The 23,104-nt window shown below is 41.6% G+C and overlaps 2 protein-coding genes across 2 annotated transcripts; both read left to right on the top strand.

Annotated features, from left to right (window-relative positions):
* Window positions 1-415: 415 nt before the first annotated feature.
* On the top strand, window positions 416-5,114 carry LOC129830931 (uncharacterized). The gene is made up of 6 exons (XM_055893779.1): window positions 416-572; window positions 921-967; window positions 1,311-1,366; window positions 1,719-2,104; window positions 2,321-2,456; window positions 2,647-5,114. The coding sequence occupies exons 2-6, from the start codon at window positions 963-965 to the stop codon at window positions 2,694-2,696; spliced, it is 633 nt and encodes a 210-aa protein (XP_055749754.1). The 5' UTR covers window positions 416-572; window positions 921-962; the 3' UTR covers window positions 2,697-5,114.
* A 5,758-nt stretch (window positions 5,115-10,872) lies between these two features.
* On the top strand, window positions 10,873-18,765 carry LOC129830930 (uncharacterized). Its single transcript, XM_055893778.1, has 6 exons — window positions 10,873-10,982; window positions 11,329-11,348; window positions 11,458-11,560; window positions 14,488-14,658; window positions 14,878-14,969; window positions 17,289-18,765. Exons 1-6 carry the CDS (start codon window positions 10,980-10,982, stop codon window positions 17,881-17,883), a joined length of 984 nt encoding a protein of 327 aa, XP_055749753.1. The 5' UTR covers window positions 10,873-10,979; the 3' UTR covers window positions 17,884-18,765.
* Window positions 18,766-23,104: the final 4,339 nt, after the last annotated feature.

Genomic DNA, 23,104 nt, shown 5'->3' with positions numbered 1-23,104 from the left:
CCTGTTACGAAAAGTCACTTCTGGTCGTACAGTAGTTGTACTCTCTCTAGTCACAACCACCCTTCAGTGTTCAAACCATGAGAATGATTATAGGCACAGAGTTTCTAAACCGAGTCGCAACATCGCAAGACTTTCTGAATCTCTTGCGAAGCAGACTAAGTAGACCAGGCCAGGGTTTGAGTTGTTCATTTTTTCAAAATCTAAAGTCACAACCAAGATTCGAGCCAATTTCTTAAGAATTTGAACATGTTATTTCTCCAACTTCGTGAAAGTGACAAACTGACACGTTTTTGTTTTCGTCAAAAACGACTTCATACTGTATCTAAGGAGTGCCTTTGATTTGACTGCCTGCACTTGCGCAGTTGAGCGGAAACTCCAACCGGATGCGTCACACTTGTACATCCTGTGAATCATCTGTGACGTTATGTTTACTTCAAACGCAGAAAAGCAAGCAGAAGAAATTTCTGTGCGTCGTGAATTGCACAGCGGTCCGTTCTCTTCGTGTCTACAGAGTTAGGATATAAGCATCTTACTTGCCAATTCACGACATTTCTTCACAATAATAGTGGAAGGTAGGCTTAATTAAATTGGTGAAATAAATGATTGCGTATGTTTGCATTTCAAGTTGTTTTTGTGCTCAATAGTTTCACTTTTACTTTTGATAGCTTTAAGGGTATTTTTATGTCTGAATGTTTTAGAACATTTCTTTCAAACCTTTTCTTGTAGTAGATCTAATTATATCAAATATTTCTGACCTTTTTATGTTACATGAAATGAGCAGTTGAACAAGCTGTCAGACAATAATAGCGAATGATGACTGCGTTTTGTCTTGTCCAAACGTTATTCAACATGAGTGATGCTCCTCTAATGGTGACTGTTCAGGCGTCCTATCTTTATATTCTGTTTCCTTCCTCCTTCAGAAAACGTCAACTGCCCGTGACCAGGCTACAGCACATACAGAGATGGCGTAAGGGATTTGTTAAATTGAGCAGACTCACTAAAATGTATCTAGGTAGTGTGTTGTAATGACACAGCAATAAATAATGTGTGGTGGGGTTGAAATCATTAGAGAACTGTACACACAAATCCAGTGTTAATATAATGTAACGACCCTGGGTTTATAAGTGTAACGACCCTGGGTTTATAAGCGCGGAAATCGACTCTGCCGCTTGAGCATGCTTTTGCGGCACAGTCGATAGCGCGCCGGACCTCGGGCTAGAAGGTCGAGGGTTCGAGACCTGCTCCCTGCCTGTTTCATTACAATAATAAAAAACTCATGACAGTTTGTCTCTGGTCTATATCCCATACAGATCTGCAGGCTATAAGGACATTAAGAACAATTTCTTACAATGTGAAGAGACACAAGGTAACTGTTGATTTGTTTTCTTGGTCATACCTTGGCTTTGGTCAATCAACGGTTTGAGATAATATGTTAGCTGCAAAGCAGTTGGTTAGCCTACAGCAGCAGCTTTTGTCACCAGTAATATTATTGTATGCCACAGTGTTTAGAATTGATTTTAAGAAACATGTTTTGGTCAGAGTTGTAACCCTAATGAAGAACTATTGACCAAAACGTTGCCTTTAAGATCTATTCAAAGTTGTGGAGCACAGACCTAGCATACAATAATAAGTTTGGCTAAAACAAAAACCTGCATATATTCGACACCGGCTCTCCAGTAATTGAGATTGGGACTTTTGTTTTACAATATCGTCAACAGATGCAGTGAAATACCTGAAACAGGTCTCTGACACAGTGTGCAAACATCACCATGCGAGTATTACTCTCAAGAAGCCAAAGAAATCAGAGTGGAAGGTTGGGGGCCTGGATGACACGTCCTACAAAGGAGAAGAGGAAGTTAAAGAGTGGGGGAACTTCTACCTACCAGACAGTGTGACGATGGAGGTGTTAGGAGCTGTGGAAAACCTCCCCTACCCGACAGAGAGTGGCCAGCTGGTCATAATGCTGTGTGAGGACCGTCATGTGTATGCTTATGACGGAGAGGAGATGCACCTGGTCGCTCTGAGCCTGAAGGAAGTCTTTGACTCTGGGCTTCAGTATCCTGGCTCCAAGTCCTTCTACAGAGGGGAGTGCTTTAAGGACATGGTGAGAATCAATCTGTAGTGAATCAAACAGTTGTTATAGCTGGTAAGAATTAAAATGTAGTGATTCAAGTAGAGTAACATTTATTATTATTATTAATTTGGTATAGTTTTGTTAATATTGATAACGGATCAGGTGTATTTACTAATCTTGAGGAGTGATCATACTTGATATCTAACCCTTATGTTGTGCTGTTTTGCGTTGCATTCTGTTGTGTAGACGAAGGAAGACTGGGCCATGGTAAGACAGGGCAAAGTGGGGAGGAGACTTGAAAAGGAGCACCAGGAGTTACTGAGACAAGCCAAACCCAGCTTCCTGAGTTGTCTTGACTCCATCAAAGGAGATAGCAGCACAGGTGGGCAGGTTTAATGTGTAGCACACAGACAGAGCTCATTATTGGTGTGCCCATCCAATGTGATCAATGATGATAAAAAGTTAAGCTGAATTTAACTGGTTTTATACTGTTACAGTAATTGCTGTTTAGAAAACTTGCCATTTTTGAATTTACTCCTTTCTTAACAAGCACCTTTGCCCTTCCCTCACAGGTGCCAGTAGCTATCCCGAACCAGTGGAACCTCCAACAGTACTTGTTTAAGAAGCAATATAATCACTACTTATAGACCCATAGTGACAAAAACTGGTAATAAATTCAAGTTAACGTGTATGCTGGTGTATTAGGGCTGTGGTGGTCATGAAATTTGAATTGTTATGCAAATTCCTGCCGATGTCATGGTATTTGACCGTTATTTAACAAACACATTTAGCTTCTCCTGGATTCCACCCATAGAGTACATCTACATTTTTAAAAGTAAAAAAAATCTATTTAATATAGCCTACACCATCACAATAAATCCATTATGTATTTTGTGGAGGTCTAAAGAAACAATATGATATGAAGAAAATGTAGCCTATTTCAGAAGAACAGAATAGCATATTCTGAGTTGTCCTTATGTTAGCCCTGATCTGGCTATGCCATATGGCTGTGGGTTAAGCTACTTCATTTAGCAGGCAATAATTGCTTATAATTCCTGTGGCATTAATTTATATTATTTTATAGTGAGAACAATAAAATTGAACATAGCTGAATAAAAAAGAAAAGATATGTTTCCCCAAATTATTTCCAATGGAGTGCAAACATGCGGCTATCCTGTGTTGAACATTTAACAAAGAAACAGAACCTCTTATATGCTCAATTTAGAGTTATTTATGCAACTTTAGTTGTGATAAATGTTAGGCTATATGTTTTGATTTCTAATACATTCTAAGGCTGCATGATGCCAGTAATGATGAATAGAAAAAAAGTTGCATGAAAGGCAAGCACTTTGCTCTGTTTCTTGCGCAGGCTGCACACTTTTCATCAGTCTCTCATTGCTAATATTCTCACCCATCAGACTATTCTCAATATAATCAGGTCTTTACATATAGCCTTTACATATAGCCTATATGTGTGGAATATATATATTTTTTTAGAATGGCCAACCTCCCCCCAAAAAACCTGCCACTAATAGAAAGTGGAGGTTACGTGCTGTTATGTTTTTAATATGCCAGGTAGGCTACACGGTTTGTAAAGCGGATTAATGTGCTTACTTTTAAGAATTGAGCAATAAATATAGCAACACGAGAAATCTGGGATCTTCTTTTAAATAGTAGCCAGTCAAACTGTGTTCACACGCGATTGCGCAATTACTTGGCTTATAAGAAACCATTTCACTAGGCTCTGTAGGCTATGGGCTCACCAACTGTGGTCTTGAGGTCTTGGGACTATGCTTTTTTGGGAGTTATTTGGCCACTTTAGTTGTGAATCAACCTTATCAAAACATATAGGCCTGTTTGCTAGGCTACATGATGCTTGCGACTATGATTAGAAAAACTCCCACAAAAAATGCATGCGCTGTTTCTTGCCTCAGACTGCACACCCTGGGCATCATTCACAAGTGATAATATTCTCACCCCCATTAAACTATTTTCAATTTAATCTAGTCTTTACACATACTAAATAATGTGTGAAATTGGTTTTGATTTAGAATGGGCCATTATCATGCACCTGTTGTAACAGGGGATGGGATAAAAAAGACATGTAGTCCGTATGTCCTTGATAGCAAATGGAGGATGCTTTCCCCTAGGTTCATTTTCTTGCCAGCCAGGTAGGCTACTCCAGTTGTAAAGCAAAACAATGTGCTTAATTTTAGGAAAGTTGAGAAATAAATATAGTCTATAGAAATCTGATGGGATCCTCCTCTTTAATAGAGCTCATCAAAACTCTTTCTCACGCAATTGCATAGCCTATAGAAATGTTACGCAACAGGACTTATAGGAACACTTATTTAATTATCATAGCATCAACCAGGTATGAGTTGCTAGCACTCTCATGAAGTGTTTGATTTGATTTAATTGGACAATAGATCGCTGAGTACCAGGCCATTAGCGTCTGCCGATTAATCCGTTTGGTAGGCTACTAATGACCATCAGAGCGCAGTTTTGGAGAATTCTAGTTAACGTGACTAAATGTTACATGGAATTTGACTGCGGTCATGACTCGCGACTGCTGGTGGGCGGTAATATGGTCACCTTAACAGCCCTAGATGCAATGCATGATGCATCCTTTTGGTTGTTAATTCAATGTGTCAAAGTTTTACTTCTATCCTGTCCATAATCAAATGAACTAGACCTACTAAATGTGTGAATTATGAATCTTCTCTGCATACAGGACCATGTCATCATTGTCTGGACACTTAAAGTCTTATCTGACTGTATGTTTACAGTAGTGGTAGAAAATTCAGTAAATATGTTGATAAAACTTTGAATGTTTAACTTTTTTCCCCTCCAAAGTATGCATGTTACCTGTTTAAACCTCTCCTGCACATTTTTCCTGTCTCGTCACTCCTGAACCATACCATACTCTACAGCTCTACAGGAGTCTACACTACCAGCCAATCACTTAATCTGCCTCAGAAGCTCTGAGCTGGACCAATCACATATTTAGTGCACTAATAAACAAATATACACAAATTAATTATTGTGGATCAGTTTTATTTGTGAGTGTTGATTAGGTCTATGGGGGCATTTTAATAGTCTGAAGTGGTTTCTTCTCCATCTGAGAAAACAGGACACTGACAGGTAGAAGCAATATTGGGGATGTCTACAGGTGACTGGCTCTCACGTGCAGTCATGTCAGTGCAGAATAAGGAAAGGTGATGAGGAGAAGAAGCAGGAAGCCACTTGTGGTGCACCCTAGCAGCTCTGAGTTTGTTGCCAAAATAACTAGAATAATGACAAGTTTTTCTCTCCTTGATGTCTTCACGTCAAGGGAGTTCACTGCATTTCACACAACTTTATATATTAATTTATGTATGTACTTTATTACCTGTACTAACGCAGTTAGATTATATTCAGTGGTGTTTCTAGGATTTTAAGACATTGGGGGGTAAATCCCTAAGCCAGTAACAACAGCTAAATGGAGGAATGAAAGTATTCCACAGTGTACACACACACACACTCTCACCTACAAATTATTTGTAAACCACATTTGACTTTTTCACTCTATTTCACTTCTTAAAATTGGTGCAATTAAATATAACTAATTAGAATCTATAGAACAGCTTGAAGTGATAGTCTACTGTGTACTCAACCCACCTGTGTTCTCTCTCCATCTGCCCTCTTCTGTCACTTTCTCTGTGTCTTGTCTGTTGCTGTCTCAGGTTCTTGGTTATTACTGTCTCCTTTGTCCTTTTCTGTTCTTCTGGTGTCTCTATTATATCGTATTCTTATGTTGCTGTCTCTGTCTTGTCTGATGTGTCTTTAGTTTTGCAATCCAAAACGGTCACGGGGATACTGGGGTAGCTTAACTTGTTTTGGGCATGTGCCTGGGTCACCTAAAAGGGGGCCCCCTTTAGTGCACGTTTTGGTTTTTACACTAGCACTACACAGCTGATTCAAATAATCAAAGCCTGATGATGAGTTGGTATTTGAATCAGCTGTGTAGTGCTAGGGCAAAACCCAAAGCGAGCACTCAGGGGCAAGGTGCCACATGTCATTAGTTCATATTAAAGGGTGACTGCACTTCCTGATTTTGCTTAGTTTTAGATTTGGGACCATCAATAAATGACAATGTAAATTAGACAATATTTTCATGTTGCACACCTTTTAGTTTTCTCATTAAATTATTTCAATATTTGTATATTAATTTCTACAATTTATAGTTGGTTTGAGGTTTTAAAGTCATGGAAATTTGGAGCTATTGGAATTTTAACATAATTACTGATCGTCCCTAACTTGCCCCATAGGGATATTCAAAGTCAACCCAAATTTACCACAGGCATTACATGAAAGAATACCATGATATTGTTTGAGGAGAGTGCACAGTTATGAACTTCAAAAGTTATTAATGAACTAATTAGGCACATTTGGGCAGTCTGATACAACATTTTGAACAGAAATGTAATGGTTCATTGGATCAGTCTAAAACTGTGCACATACACTGCTGCCATCTAGTGGACAAAATCTGGGCTGGGCTGGAATAATACATTATGGCTTTTCTCTTGCATTTCAAAGATGATGGTACAAAAAAACGCATGTTTTTTTCTTTGTATTATCTTTTTCCAGATCTAAACTTCAAAGTGTTTCCTTTCAAATGGTATCAAGAATATGCATATCCTTGCTTCAGGTCCTGAGCTACAGGCGGTTAGATTTGGGTATGTAATTTTAGGCGAAAATTGGAAAAAAAGGTGCGGATCCTCAAAATATCACAGACAAAATGTTCAGCTGCCCCTTTATGGATGGGAGGTTACCGTGGTAACAGGGCCACACAAGTCCTGTCACGTGAGTCTGTGATTTGGGTTCTGACTAGGGTCAGAACCCAAATAGCGTCTCTTTATAGCGTCTAAAAGCTATAAGTTGAAGCAGCAGTTGCAAACTATAGTTGTTAAACAACCGAGACATTAGAGTAAATTAGACCAACTTTTATGCCAATGCCTCCAAAAATGAATCCATCAGCACTTCACTCATTGCACACAGCTCCCCTGCGTTTCTGCGCGAGGTGGGATATAGGATTCGTATTTATTTGTGCAAATGGCAGCTTGCAGAAACGTCCTCTCACTGTCAACTGCGTCTATTTTCAGCGAACTTAACATGTGTAAATATTTGTATGAACATAATATTCAACAACTGAGACATAAACTGAACAAGTTCCACAGACATGTGACAATGTTTCCCTGAACAAATGAGGGGTCAAAATTAAAAGTAACAGTCAGTATCTGGTGTGGCCACCAGCTGCATTAAGTACTGCAGTGCATCTCCTCCTCGTGGACTGCACCAGATTTGCCAGTTCTTGCTGTGAGATGTTACCCCACTCTTCCACCAAGGCACCTGCAAGTTCCCGGACATTTATGGGGGGAATGGCCCTAGCCCTAGCCCTCACCCTCCAATCCAACAGGTCCCAGATGTGCTCAATGGGATTGAGATTCGGGCTCTTCGCTGGCCATGGCAGAACACTGACATTCCTGTCTTGCAGGAAATCACGCACAGAACGAGCAGAATGGCTGGTGGTATTGTCATGCTGGAGGGTCATGTCAGGATGAGCTTGCAGGAAGGGTACCACATGAGGGAGGAGGATGTCTTCCCTATAATGCACAGCGATGAGATTGCCAGCAATGACAACAAGCTCAGTCCGATGATGCCGTGACACACTGCCCCAGACCATGACGGACCATCCACCTCCAAATTGATCCCGCTCCAGAGTACAGGCCTCGGCGTAATGCTCATTCCTTCGTCGATAAACGCGAATCTGACCATCACCCCTTGTGAGACAAAACCGCGACTCGTCAGTGAATCGCACTTTTTACCAGTCCTGTCTGGTCCAGAGACGGTGGGTTTGTGCCCATAGGCGACATTGTTGCCAGTGAGGTCTGGTGAGGACCTACCTTACAACAGGCCTACAAGCCCTCAGTCCAGCCTCTCCCAGCCTATTGCGGACAGTCTGAGCACTGATGGAGGGATTGTGCATTCCTTGTGTAACTCTGGTAGTTGTTGCCATCCTGTATCTGTCCCGCAGGAGTAATGTTCGGATGTACTGATCCTGTGCAGGTGTTGTTACACGTGGTCTGCCACTGCGAGGACAATCAGCTGTGTGTCCTGCCTCACAGTGCTGTCTTAGGCGCCTCACAGTACGGACATTGCAATTTATTGCCCTTGCCACATCTGCAGTTCTAATGCCTCCTTGCAGCATGCCTAAGGCACGTTCACACAGATGAGCAGGGACCTTGGGCATCATTCTTTTGGTGTTTTTCAGAGTCAGTAGAAAGGCCTCTTTAGTGTCCTAAGTTTTCATAACTGTGACCTTAATTGCCTACCGTCTGTAAGCTGTTAGTGTCTTAATGACCATTCCACAGGTGCATGTTCATTAATTGTTCATGGTTCATTGAACAAGCATGGGAAACAGTGTTTAAACCCTTTACAATGAAGATCTGTGAAGTTTTGGGGATTTTAATTAATTATCTTTGAAATACAGGGTCCTGAAAAAGGGATGTTTCTTTTTTTGCTAAGTTTACTTTAAAAACAGCTACTCCAGCATTTTTCTAACCATAACTCGCACAGATGCTCATACTTGACTTTTGACTATTTTTATTGTGTGATGTTTTGATGTTTTGATGTGTGATGTTTTGGATAACCATGTAAATCTCTCTCACACAAGGTGACTTTTATCAATATATTCGGCTCTATTTACCCTCATATTAGATCATGCTCATCAGCGTCAAAGTAGACCTCATGCAAGACTACAAATCCCTGCAAGCTCCTGTACTTAATCTCTAGCTGACACCTTTGCTAAACTTGTATTGTCAATTTAAAGCTTGCACAAGACAGTTCACAGAATTGTCAATTTAAAGAAATGTATCCAATTTATTCATTACTGCATTAAGCTAACATTAGATAGTTAAATTCTTACCTTTGCCTCGATTCGGCAGTCTCGTCCAGATCACCATGGTATTTGTAGTTCTTTATGATAGCCACGTTAGCAGCTAATTAGGATAAAAATAATGTGGGTAAATACAGGCGAATATGTTGAAAAGTGACCTTGTCCTAGAGAGATTTACACGGTTATCAAAATGTCACGCCAGGGTAAGCCTACACGAAACACAGAATTTATTTTAAGTGTTTCTAAAATCCCCCAAGGGAAAAATTAATGATGGAAATATTATTGGAACAATTTCCATGTTGACTGCAAGGTTTTATGGGTATTATGAATCTTACTGTGGTATTCTATGCTCTCACTGTTGAGCCCTGCAAATTGACCACCCCCCAACATAGCTGGTGAAATAGACATTCTTACCCGCCAATATCTAAATCTACCCGCATTTGCCAAACCATGAATAACAGGCTCAGACCATTATTCTTCCTCCACCAAATTTTACATTCGGCACTATGCATTGTGGCAGGTAGTGTAATCCTGTAATCCGCCAAACCCAGACTGTTCCAGAGTCCAATTGCAGCGAGTTTTACACCACTCCAGCCGACGCTTCGCATTGCGTATGGTGATCAGGCTTGTGTGCAGCTGCTCGGCCATGGAAACCCATTTCATGAAGCCCATGACGAACAGTTATTGTGCTGATATTACTTCAAGAGGCAGATTGGAACTCGGTAGAGAGTGTTGTAACCGAGGACAGACGATTTTTATGCGCTACGCGTTTCAGCACTAGGCGGTCCTGTTCTGTGAGCTTGTGTGGCCTACCACTTCGCGGCTGAACTGTTGTTGCTCCTAGACATTTCCACTTCACAATAACAGCACTTACAGTTGACCAGGGCAGCTCTAGCAGGGCAGAAATTTGACGAATTGACTTGTTGGAAAGGTGGCATGCTATGATGGTGCCATGTTGAAAGTCACTGAGCTATTCAGTACGGCCATTCTACTGTCAATGTTTGTCTATGGAGATTGCATGGCTGTGTACTTGATTTTATACACCTGTCAGCAATGGGTGTGGCTGAAATAGCCGAATCCACTAATATTAAGGGGAGTCCACATACTTTTATATATATATAGTGTATAATATTTGACTAAAACATAATAATTTCAAACCTTGATTACAGTTAGGGACATTGCCCTTCGTAGAGTGTCATCTTTCGGATGGGAAGTTAAAACGGGTGTCCTGACTCTTTGTTATCATTCAAAATACCATGGCACTTATTGTAAGAGTACTGGTGTTCATCCCGGTGTCACTGCTAAATTCCCATCCTGGCCACATTCCATCATGGCCAACTAATCATCCCCCTCATTCCTAATTGGCATACATCACTCCTCACCTCTCCACCTGATAGCTGATGTGTGGTGAGCGTTCTGGCACAAAAATGGTCGCCATGCATCATTGAGGTGGGTGCTACACATTGTTGGTGGATGTGGTGAGTTTCCACCTACTATGTAACGCGCTTTGAGTACCTCAGTTGGTCTAAAAGTGCTATATAAATCCAATCAATTATTATTGATTATTATTATTTGTGTACGATCATGTCTCTCTATTATGCATGGGAATATTGGGGAACAGATTTACTAAATGAAAATCACTTGGAGCTGATTTCCTGGTGTTTTCAGTCTTTTATGTTAAAAAATTATTTTTTTTATGAAAAAAAATATAAAACAGAATATTAAATAACAAATAAAAAAAATCTATCTCTGTCTGTCTATGTTATTTGTTTTGCTCAGAAAACTTGTGGGGCCAAATAAAACCAGTTGGGGAACCCTGGACCATGGTCTCATGAGTCTTCTCAATTCCGCCTGTGGATAGGTCAGTTACCACCAGAGGTCCTAGTACCCCTGGTTGGGAACCACTGCGCTAGGCTATTATGCGTTAGCCGATTTACTTTCATTTTCATATTTGCAACTACCTAAAAAATGGTGAGTAGCCTTTTTACTTCGTCTGTTGAGAAGAAATTAAGATACACGACAAACATCAACATTTGAACACACATGATATTTTATTAATCCATCGATTTTGCCAAAACATATAAAGATACATTCGAGCTTTGTGACGGGCACGCACGCGCGCACAGACACACCTATGCAAATATTTGGCCTAGTCTACCATCTTTGTCCTATACTCTCAAAAACGTAGTTTTTTCGGAAAGTAAATTTGGCGAAATTCAAATAAGTATAAACCTTCTAATGACTTTTCATAATAGCAGTAGCAGTTATTGTAGTTTTAGTCTATTAAATGTTTATGACGTTATCTTTCCCACGACAGGACACCGGACTACGAGAGAGGTGAGCCTCAACATAGTAACCATTAACTCTTCTTTTGATATTTCAATAAATTAATTGATTACACACTTATTTATTGAGAAAATTCATATTGTGTCATTAAATATTTTAGGGCAGAATTGTTTTTGCAGACTGAAGACAGTTTTAGGATTAATGCCTACAATATCATCTGTGAAATGGACAAACTACAAGGACCTAGGGAATATGTGGATGAGGTATGCATGTACCCCTTTGAAGACCAAGGTAAAACTAGTTTCAGGTTGGATATTCGATGGATATTCACCTGTAGTTTTTTTTACGTCCACCAACATCAGTTAGGGACCGTCAACATAGTGATAAATCACATTTTTCAAAGTTCAATAGCTCTTTAACCATTACTCCTAAAACTTTCAAAACTGGTTCTAGCCAACCCGATGACATAGACACACATTGCGCACACTTTTTTTGTTGAATTAAATCTCGCACTATTTTAAATTCATTATTTACAATTTTGAATTTCAATAGCTTTGGTCATGTGACTTACTGACTTCAAACAAGGTTCAGAATGTACACTCAGTGGCCCTACGCATTGCACACCCTTTAGTTTGTTCAGTTTCATCTCACATGTTTTTACATAAATTTTTCTAACTTTCAAATGTCAATAGCTCCTTGGTCATGTGACCTACTGACTTCAAACAAGGTTCAGAATGTACACTCGGTGGGCCTACACATTGCACACCCTTTAGTTTGTCCATTTTCATCTCACCAAATTTTACATACATTTTCAATGTTTCTAATTTCAATAGCTCCATGGCCATGTGACCTACTGACTTAAAACAAGGTTCAGAATGTCCACTCAGTGTGCCTACACATTGCACACCCTTTTGCTTGTCCATTTTAATCTCACCAGATTTTACATTAATTTGCCTGCTCTGCCCCCTTGAAGGACAGTGTCACTCATACACCTATTCACTTGGGCCTTCTCACTGGGGCCTTCCTGACCTCCAGGCAGGCCCCCATTGACCTGGTGACCTCTGACTCCTGGCCTCTAGGCCTACACTCCCTGCCCGCCCTCTCACTGGGCCTGAGAGTGTATAGCTTACTCCCTGGAACTACAGACCTCCAGGCCTCCACACCTACTCTCCCTACCCAGTCAACACCCCTTTCCCTTGGTCTTAGAGTATAGCTTACTCCCTGGAATTACTAAGACATCTATAGTCCCGCTGTCAGGAACCACGTGCACCTGGTAACCTGTAACAGGCTCTGTGTACCTGGTAACCCGTAACAGGCTCTGTGTACCTGGTAACCCGTAACAGGCTCTGTGCTCCTGGTGACCTGCCCGCTTTTTTTCTGCTCACAGACTAAGTCCCCACTCCAACCTCCATGGCCTGAGTGCTGCCCCCAGCACCTGAGTAACGCCCGGTGGTATCATCAGAGGTTTTTCTGTCTTACAAACTGGACATCAGTTGCCGCTACAAACCTTCAGCTGACTTTGACTGTTTTTTTACACCCAATCAACATCAAGTGCCAGCGCAATACTTATAAGCTTGAGGACCAAATACCCCTCGCTGTATCTAGCGGCACCATCAACCGGGTGTCCGAAGAAGCAACAGAAAATAATCATCCCCTTTCAAACATTTGCTTGCCCAGTCAGCCTTCTGGGACAGAGCCATAGGAACCGCCTTCACCAGCGCTTCTTCGATATTCCTCACTTTGACATGAGGGGGTCACAGTCACCCCACGGGTGATTTGAGTGCGACCCTGACAGGTGGGTATGCTCCTTTGAATTTGAATTTCAAGTTGACATTCATTGATCCATGCCCAGTGGGAACCTAGGCTTCTTCCATCAATTTTATGGTTCCGCGGCAAATCAATGGGCGTGGATGGTACTACCCACATCAGATGTAGGCCCATCCCCAGACAAGCTGGAGATACCTCTCCCCACTTCGTAGGACATGAGCCAGATCCATGCAATGCCCTATCACTGCGAGGCCAATGGGTTTAGTCTCCGCCTCAAGTCTAGTGAGCGTAGAGGAGACCTCCCCACCTACAATGTGTGGGGCCGGCGAGCGCCGTACCTGGGGAGATCCGCGAGAAGGGCCTGGCGCGCGTCTAGAGTTGCCGCCACCAACTGCCGGACCCAACCCCCCACCGGTCCGCCTTCAGCCTGCCGACGGACACCACCCCGGGGACGAATCCCCGTACGCAGCCCCATGCGAGACCACACACAAGAGACCGCGAGATGGGCCGCACAACGAACTTCCAATGGTGTCGAGAGGAGGGCGATGGAGCGACTGCTCCACTAGACGCGGCTTGAGCCAAGCCCCGCACCCCAGCCCGACCGACCCAACCCTTAGAGCCAATCCTTATCCCGAAGTTACAGATCTTTTTTTTACCAACTTCCCTTACCTACATTGTCATAACATGCCAGAGGCTGTTCACCTTGGAGACCTGCTGCAGATATGGGTACGGCCCTGCATGAGATTTACACCCTCTCCCCTGGATTTTCAAGGGCCAGGGAGAGCTCACCGGACGCCGTCGAAACCGTGACACTTTCCATGGCTTGGGCCCCTCTCTCGGGGCGAACCCATTCCAGGGCGCCCTGTCCTTGAATGAGTTTGAAGAAAAGAGAACTCTCCCTGGGGCTCCCGCCAGCATCTCCAGGATCGCCAGCTTCTCCATGACCAGGGAGCTATTGAAATTCGAAAGTTTTAAATATTAATGTAAAAATGTGTAAGATGAAAATGGACAAACTAAAGGGTGTGCAATATAGAAGGGTAGTCAGTGGACATTCTGAACCTTGTTTGAAGTCAGTAGGTCACATGACCAAAGAGCTATTGGAATTCTAATGTAAAAAAAAGTTTGTACTTTGTTTATGCTCCCTAACTAATTCAACTAGGAATACAATGTGCTGCTCACATTGCCACATGTTTATTAGCTTTGGAAAGCGAATTAATGTCCAAATCATGAAAATAAGACCTGTGCAATGTTGTGCGCAATTTGTCCAACATCGTGACACTTATTTGGAGTCTGTGGCTCAAGTGGTTTGAAAGCTATTGAGTTTGAAAGCACGAATATCCGTCCAATATACAACATTAGGGTTACACTTTTAAAGAGAAAATCATTTTATTTGTGCTTCTCATATCAAACCTTTGTCTATAAGATGCTCCACAGCATCTTCTTCTTAGGCTGGATTCATTCCCCCAAATACACCCCCGAGATGATCCTTGGTGACCATTTGTCTGAGATGATGGAGAAGATATTTCCACAACCGTTTGAGAGTTACACAAGGAAACTGCCAAAACGGACTCCATTCTCCTGTGTGCTGGATATGGTGAGTGTTGTGTTGCTGATGCTCTTGACTAACTCACTGGGTGTAACCGGTGTGAAATGGCTAGCTAGTTAGCTGGGTGCGCGCTAATAGCGTTTCAATCAGTGACATCAATAGCTCTGAGACCTTGAAGTAGTTGTTTCCCTTGCTCTGCGAGGGCCGCAGCTTTTGTGGAGGGATTGGTAACGATGCTTCGAGGGTGACTGTTGTCAATGTGTGCAGGGGGACCCTGGTTTGAGGCGAGGAGAGGGATGGAAGCAATACTGTTACATTGGTGCCGTTACCCGGATCACTGGTTGCTGCGGAAAAGGAGGGTGAGTGTAACCGATGTGAAATGGTTAGCGGGATGCGCGCTAATAGCGTTTCAATCGATGGCGATAGGTAGCGATGCTTCGAGGGTGACTGTTGTCGATGTGTGCAGAGTGTCCCTGGTTCGAGCCCAGGTAGGGGCGAGGAGAGGGATGGAAGCAATACTGTTACATGGGCAGAGACATCAGTTCAACGTCTAGTTTTGATTTATATTTTGTTGAGTTGTCAACTAACCATGAATTCAATGTGAAATCAATAACAAATGTCCAGTGGCGTGTATTCATGGAGCCAAGGGAAGCCCGGCTTCCCCCCAAAAATGGCATGGCGCTTGCAATGCCAGGGTTGTGGGTTCGATTCCCACAGGAGACCAGTACAGCTGGTCCCAGCGCCCCTCTGTCTCTCTACATGTAGGCCATCTATCTGATACTGTCAGGTCCAAACAAGCGAGCATTTGGCCCCCCTTGACAAGAAAAGTATAACAAATTTGCCAATCAGCGTTGAGCTAAACTGAGCGCGCTCAACTGTGAATGGTCCTGGCGGGGGAAAAAAGTGTAAAGGGAAGCCAGGTTGGATTTGGTGTCTCTCCTATCAAATTGCTTTGAGAGCATACGTCATTAACCGAAACAACTTCAATTGTTGCATCTCTTTGTGTTTTTGTCCTCCGGTGGCTAGCTAGCTAGCTAGCTAAAATTGTCCTTTTCCTAAATTAGCCATGGATGGAGATAGGGATTTGGACTTGTGGTTTTACTTAATTCACCCTGCTGGCCAATGATTATGTTGGCGATTCTGATCCAACCATTAATTTATACATTGTTGTGCTCCTCGCCTGAGAGGATGGAAGTTCAATATGGATAGTAGCTAGATGTAGAAGGCTAATGTTAACTAGCTAATATTGCCCATGAATGGAAGTTAGGCTAGCGAGCAAGCATTTTAGCCAGGTAGCCTAGGACAACAAAAAATAAAAGTGTGTACTGCATGAATGAAAGAGAGGAGGATGGCATTGGCGCTTCTCTACAAGTAGGGTGATTTTCTACTTGTGCGCACACACACGCGTCAAACAGAAATCAGAACCATGGGCAGCCACATCATATTTAGCTTATATTGATTGTTCTCAATTGTTTTTGGTATCTTTTTGTTGATGTTGAAATGTTGAAGTTGAAACGGTGCTGGAATAGTGGTGGCAGCTCCTGTTTTCTTTGCGACTTGTGGTAACTCTCTGTGGTTCTAAATCAATAGTTGTTTAGTGGTCCGAAAATGTCGGAAACATTAACTTGCTCAACCATGCTGTAAGTCATGTAACTCTGATGCAATATGCGTAGTGGACTTCACTGGACAAAGGTTGCTATCCGTTTTTGTGATAAAACAAAGGTGTGGTTGAATTTATTCTGCCACTGTCTTCTTATTGTCTCAGCCTTTAGGCCTATATATCACGGTCACAAGTCATATGAATTAACAGCAAACAACACAATTATCACAACACACACATGCATCCCCAGGGATTTTGCCCACAGCACCGCTACAGCAAATGTCACCATGTCATTGGATTTAAGTTAAGAGTTGGGGGGAAAAAATATTAAATGCACGTTTTGCAAATCCAATCAGTTTTCCACGTTGATTTGACGTCATCACATTGATTTTTGGGGTTGAAATGAAGTGGAAACGACGTTGATTCAACCAGTTTCTGCCCAGTGGGAACTGCATATTATGAAGTGATAAGTGCTGAATGCTTTTGTATTGTTATTCAGTATTAAACGGAAAAGGGACAAACAGTGGTAGTCATTTTTCACCATGTTAATTGAATTTGAACTAAACTATGGATGCCCTCAAGGGACATCCTGATTTTACTATGCCCGCGGTTTTAATTTGTTTTTAAAAGACTGTTAAGTCCGTAGTCTTATTATTAAACATAAACACAGGACAGCGGGATTCTTATTGCAAGGGAGAACTTTATCTCAGCGAGGACCAGAGCAACACAACATAAAAAGGTTCAACAGCCATAAGCATTCTGTGGGCAACAGCGCCCTCTTATGGGCAGGATGTATACAAACATTATACATTCAATACATAACAAAGACAAAAATGCAGACAGTACTGTATGTTGTGGAGAAACGTTAGTGAACTATTCACAAAATCATGTGTGACCTGCTGTAACCTAATATATTGATCTGCTCCTATCTGTGTATTTTTTTCTAAATAATTTCATGAATAGTTCGCAAAAGTTTCTGCAATATACAGGCTGACATTTTTTGTCTATTTGGATTCTATTAAGGGCCTTTTTCTCACTGACCTTATCTTGTTTTACGTCTGTTGTCATCAACTCCCAGGTGGTCTCCTGGTTTGGACCAGACAAAAAGTCGGAAATATGGCATGAAACTGCGGGATATCGCCAATGTCATGTCAGGGAAACACCGGTTCACCTCCTCAACCATCTGCATCTCTGAAAGTGGAGGGAGGTACTATAGAGCGTCCATGTCCTGCACGGGGAAGAAAGAGGGACAGATTATGATCGCTGTGTCCTGTCTGTGTACCTGGCACTACGGTGTATCCAATGTCGTGATGACATACAAGCCAGATAAGAACAAGAGAAAGAATTTTGATGGCACCATGAAACTACAAGAGAATGTCAAGTGCCAGGCTTCCAATGTGAAGAGTGGGGAGAAGATACCTCCTTGCAAGTCCTGTGGTAATCTTTTTGGTCTGGAGAAACCAAGCAATCAGATGTGGCCCTATGGGAACTGTGCAGAGGCAGAGAGCTTGAGCAAACTGCTCTATGGAGAGGAAGAGATTGTTAAGAAAGTAGTACCACCAGTTGATTGCAAAATGCGAGAGCAAGTGGTGAAGGAGGTAAAGGCTCACCTGGAAGAGAAGCTCCAAGAGTCAGAATTTCAATGGGATTCTTCCTATTACATTCCACAGTAGATTGTCAGAGATGACTGGTAAACGCATGTGCACACACACACACACACACACTACATTTACAGATATACAGATGCACATTCCTACTGTGACACACTGAGATCAAAAACATTAAACATATAATCATATCTTGGTGCAGGGCTAGCAACATGTGATTTGTGGCTGACAGCTAGCGTTGAAGCATTGCCACTATGTGCATGTAGTATACAGTATAACTGCTAGGCTATAGCTATCAGCTCTTATCAATGACATCTGTGAGGTAGATGGTTCTTTTAGTGGGGGACTTTGAGAACTTACACTCAACAAAATAAAAGTTAGATAATCAGGCCCCCATTGATCTTGTTATAATGTTTTATCATAAGAATACAGCTTTAGCCTTGTAAAAATGCAGGTAATTGCAGGAAATGTGCTTAAAAACGACAAAATGTGTTCTCAGTTCCATGGCAAAATGTATAGAATTGCAGGAAATGTTGCATTAAAACTGTCACATTTTATTTCAGCTCCAGGCCAAAATGTGTAGAATGGCAGGAAATTAGCTTTAAAACAAAATGTTCTCTACACCAACCCATATGGTGGGTTGTGACTCAAAAGACACCTCCATTTGTGGGTCACAAATTTCCAAAACCCTGTTTGGAAATCTCAATGGAAATACTGTATTATTCATAATTTGTTGGCTGTATTTAATTGAATACTCTAGACAAAGCATTTTACATTAAACATATATTATTTTTAATTGATTTTAAACTTTACTTCTGCTGTAGGCATTGATGCACATCTTACTCATCTGTAACAAATTATTAATACTGTAACCGTTGGTGTGAATTAATGTCTGGGTTGACTAATATGTGAGGAATGAATATAATAAAGGAGACTATGATAAAGGTGTGTGTGTGTGTGTGTGTGTGTGTGTGTGTGTGTGTGTGTGTGTGTGTGTGTGTGTGTGTGTGTGTGTGTGTGTGTGTGTGTGTGTGTGTGTGTGTGTGTGTGTGTGTGTGTGTGTGTGTTTGATCACCCAGTGTACTTGAGTTTCAGTGACTGTTTAGTTTGCAAACAGAAGGGTTGAGAGGCTTGAAATAGCAAACAGGAAAGTGCTAAATAGGGAAGTGCAATCAATGTATTTAACAGCAAACTTTAACCAGGAACCAAAATGCTTGTCTGATTCCAGTCAGTCCCGTCATATGGCCATTAGACCAGTAGGGGCCGGTGTCATCCCAGACAATATCCCTATTGAAATTAAGACAGGTTTGGGTTTTAGTTAAATAATTAGTTCTTAAACAACTTGTCTTGACTTTCCTGGTAAAGGTTAGATATTTTATTACAACTGGAAACTAGATTTTTGTTCAGTGTTTTGTTTTGTCTTGTCAGCATTTCTGTATTTTGTATTACTGCCTGCCTGTGTTATCCTTAACACATTGCATGGACACCTTACCTTTTTCACAAGAGGATGCTTTGAAAGCAACAGTATTTGAATGCAGTTTTAAATCAAATTGATGACTTGCACAGCTGCACGTCACTAGTGGATTCCTAACATGCAATAGGGCAGATAAGCCACTGTTCAAAAGTATAGGGAATAGTTGCAATTTGGATGGATGGGCCGTGGTCAAAAGTAGTGCGTTATGTTAGGGGGCCATTTTGGCTCTGGTCAAAGGTAGTGAGTTATGTTAGGGGGCCATTTTGGCTCTGGTCAAAAGTAGAGAGTTATGTTAGGGGGGCATTTTGGCTCTGGTCCAAAGTAGAGAGTTATGTTAGGGGGCCATTTTGGCTCTGGTCAAAAGTAGTGAGTTATGTTAGGGGGCCATTTTGGCTCTGGTCAAAAGTAGAGAGTTGTGTTAGGGGGCCATTTTGGCTCTGGTCCAAAGTAGAGAGTTATGTTAGGGGGCCATTTTAGCTCTGGTCAAAAGTAGTGAGTTATGTTAGGGGGGCATTTTGGCTCTGGTCAAAAGTAGAGAGTTATGTTAGGGGGGCATTTTGGCTCTGGTCAAAAGTAGAGAGTTATGTTAGGGGGCCATTTTGGCTCTGGTCAAAAGTAGTGAGTTATGTTAGGGGGCCATTTTCGCTCTGGTCAAAAGTAGTGAGTTATGTTAGGGGGCCATTTTGGCTCTGGTCAAAAGTAGAGAGTTATGTTAGGGGGCCATTTTGGCTCTGGTCAAAAGTAGTGAGTTATGTTAGGGGGCCATTTTGGCTCTGGTCAAAAGTAGTGCACTATAAGCCTTAAACGACTAGACTAGGCACTATTATCATGGTCAAGATCCCTCTAGCACAGTCACTGTAACCTGCCATTGTCACGCCCTGACCTTAGTTATCTATGTTTTCTGTATTATTTTGGTCAGGTCAGGGTGTGACGAGGGTGGGTATGCTTGTTTGTCTTGTCTAGGGTTTTTGTATGTCATGGGGTGTTTGTTAGCCTAGGTATATTGTATGTCTATGGTGGCCTGAATTGGTTCCCAATCAGAGACAGCTGTTTATCGTTGTCTCTGATTGGGGATCCTATTTAGGTTGCCATTTTCCATTTTGGTTTTGTGGGTAGTTGTCTATGTGTAGTTGCATGTCAGCACTAGTTGTTTATAGCTTCATGTTCGTTTTGTTGTTTTGTTAGTTTGTTTAAGTGTTCTTCGTTTGAATAAATATAGTAATATAGTAATAGTAATAATATAGTATAGTAATAGTAATCCTTCTAACCCCCCCCCCCCCCCTTAAAAGAGTTAGATGCACTATTGTAAAGTGGTTGTTCCACTGGATATCATAAGGTGAATGCACCAATTTGTAAGTCGCTCTGGATAAGAGCGTCTGCTAAATGACTTAAATGTAAATGTAAATGTAAATAAAAGAAGAATGTATTCCAATCACGCTGCGCCTTGGTCTCCTCGTTACGACGAATGTGACAGCCATGATGGTGAATTGTGTTATTCAGACACATGGACAGGTCCCAGCACTGAAACCCACACACACAGACAAACACACAGAAATACAAATCAACAACAGTTACTAATATGAATCATGGATCTGGCAACACTAAGGTTGCAGGTTAAATTCCCACATTGGCTACATTTACTGAGTAAACAGTATGTGGTAAGCGTAAGTGGATTTCAGGATAGAGGCCCCTGGCTGAAGCACAGAGAGCAGTGTGAGACAGATTAAACCAGTCTTGGCGTGCGTGTGTTTGGGTGTGTGTGTGTTAGCATCAGAGTCACTCTGTCATCCCATGGGATAAACGGTGCTCCTGAACCGCCCAGATTACTCCACCTCTCTCTGACAGGCTATAAATAGTGACACACCTCAACACACAACCAGACACAGAGAGAATGGATACATAGCACCTTCTCAGTGATCACACCCGCACAAGAGCCACCAGATTATTACAGGATGCTATACTGATTACCAGATCATCCATCATAGCAATGTCACCTTTTTTTCTAATTTCCAATGAACAGAGAATATATCAGTCCCTTATTTGTATAACAATACCTGAACAGGAGATACAATGTGATTGATTCAGATGTCTTCCTGACATTCAACTCTCAGAGTGAAAGGAACAGGAGTGGACATATGGGCTGGGGTTCAAACACACCGCAATGCACGGCTGACATCGCACTGCACTTTACTTTTAAAGGTCATTTCAATGACGTTTGTGGAGATTGCATTTGGGGTAAATGCAGCGGATGTCGGCTAAAACATGAATTAAGTCAAGTGCAGTGCGATGTCGGCTGTTTTGTTTGAATCCCTACCCATGGGGTTGAGTGGTGCAGATGGGTTTTGTTTGAATCCCTACCCATGGGGTTGAGTGGTGCAGATGGGTTTTGTTCGCTAGTGAGAAAACATTTAAAAAACATGTTATAACAAAGTGTAACAAGGAGATACTACCTGAACATATCCAATTGGAACACAAAAGATTAGCGTTTTATGTTGAAACACGTTCTGCTTGTGTTTGCCACACTGACACCACATTGGCAGAAATGCTGGGACAACCCTGAAATGTTTTCATTTTTTATTTGATAAATCCTATGAGAGAGACACACCTAGCTGGTTCTGTTTCAGTGTCTAGTCCCTAGCCCTTGACAATTTCTTATGCCCTTATCTGTTGCAGACATAGATCAGAAAAACTGTATAGGTACATGTAAGCAATGTGTTCTCTCCATTGAGTGTAAGGAAAGCTGAATGGCCGGGATTCAATCAAAGGCCTGCACTTTACTTTTAAAGGTAATTCACCTTGTGCCAACATCCACAGCATTTACCATGAATGCGATCTCTGTGAACGGTGGGATCTCTGTGAACGTTGGGATCTCTGTGAACGTTGCGATCTCTGTGAACGTTGGGATCTCTGTGAACGTTGCGATCTCTGTGAACGTTGGGATCTCTGTGAACGTTGGGATCTCTGTGAACGTTGGGATCTCTGTGAACGTTGAGGTCTTTGTGAACGTTGGGATCTCTGTGAACGTTGGGAAATTGCCTTTAAAAGGTGCATTGCTGACTTTGACAGCATCTAAAGTCCTTGAATAGTTTCAACATTCTCTGAGCCAGTTAGCTTATACATACTGTAGAATTCAATGCATACCAAAATTTTGATAGCTTAATTTAATACGGTATATGTTCTGGTATATTATTATTTTATATATAAAAGGTAATTTTGTGATGAAAATAAGAAAAATATACAATTGAGTCAATATACACAATAAATCAGATAATGAAAAAAGGACCAAATAATCTGCATCTTCATTTGAGAGTGATGAGCAAATGCATAAAGCCCAATAGATAGGATAGTGTCCCAAATGGCACCCTATTCCCTTTCTTGTGCACTATATAGGAAATAGCGTGCCATTTGGAACGCACTCAAAGTGCCCTGTAACCTAGATACAGTGTTAGATCTACATCTTGTCCATAGTTTCACATTCTGTCTAATAGATATTCAATACTGTCTTTATATTAAACATGTATATCCATATGATTGGCCTTCTGTGAAGGATTGCATTATAACACAGTGATTAAGAGGCAAAGATTCAGAAAGCAAGAGAGCGAGAGACCTACTGTATACAGTGCCTTCAGAAAGTATTCACACCCCTTGACTAATTCCACATATAGTTGTACTACAGCCTGAATTCAAAATGGATGAAATATATTATTTTTCTCACCCATCTACACACAATACCCCATAATTACAAAGTGAAAACATGTTTTTAGAATTTGTTGCTAATTTAAAATGAAATACAGAATGATCTGTTTACATAAA

The sequence above is a fragment of the Salvelinus fontinalis genome, chromosome 32 (assembly GCF_029448725.1).
Source record: "Salvelinus fontinalis isolate EN_2023a chromosome 32, ASM2944872v1, whole genome shotgun sequence".
In the NCBI taxonomy this organism is placed as follows: Eukaryota; Metazoa; Chordata; class Actinopteri; order Salmoniformes; family Salmonidae; genus Salvelinus; species Salvelinus fontinalis.
The sequence above is the reverse complement of the archived record's forward strand: the minus strand, read 5'-3'. Positions and strand labels throughout refer to the sequence as shown.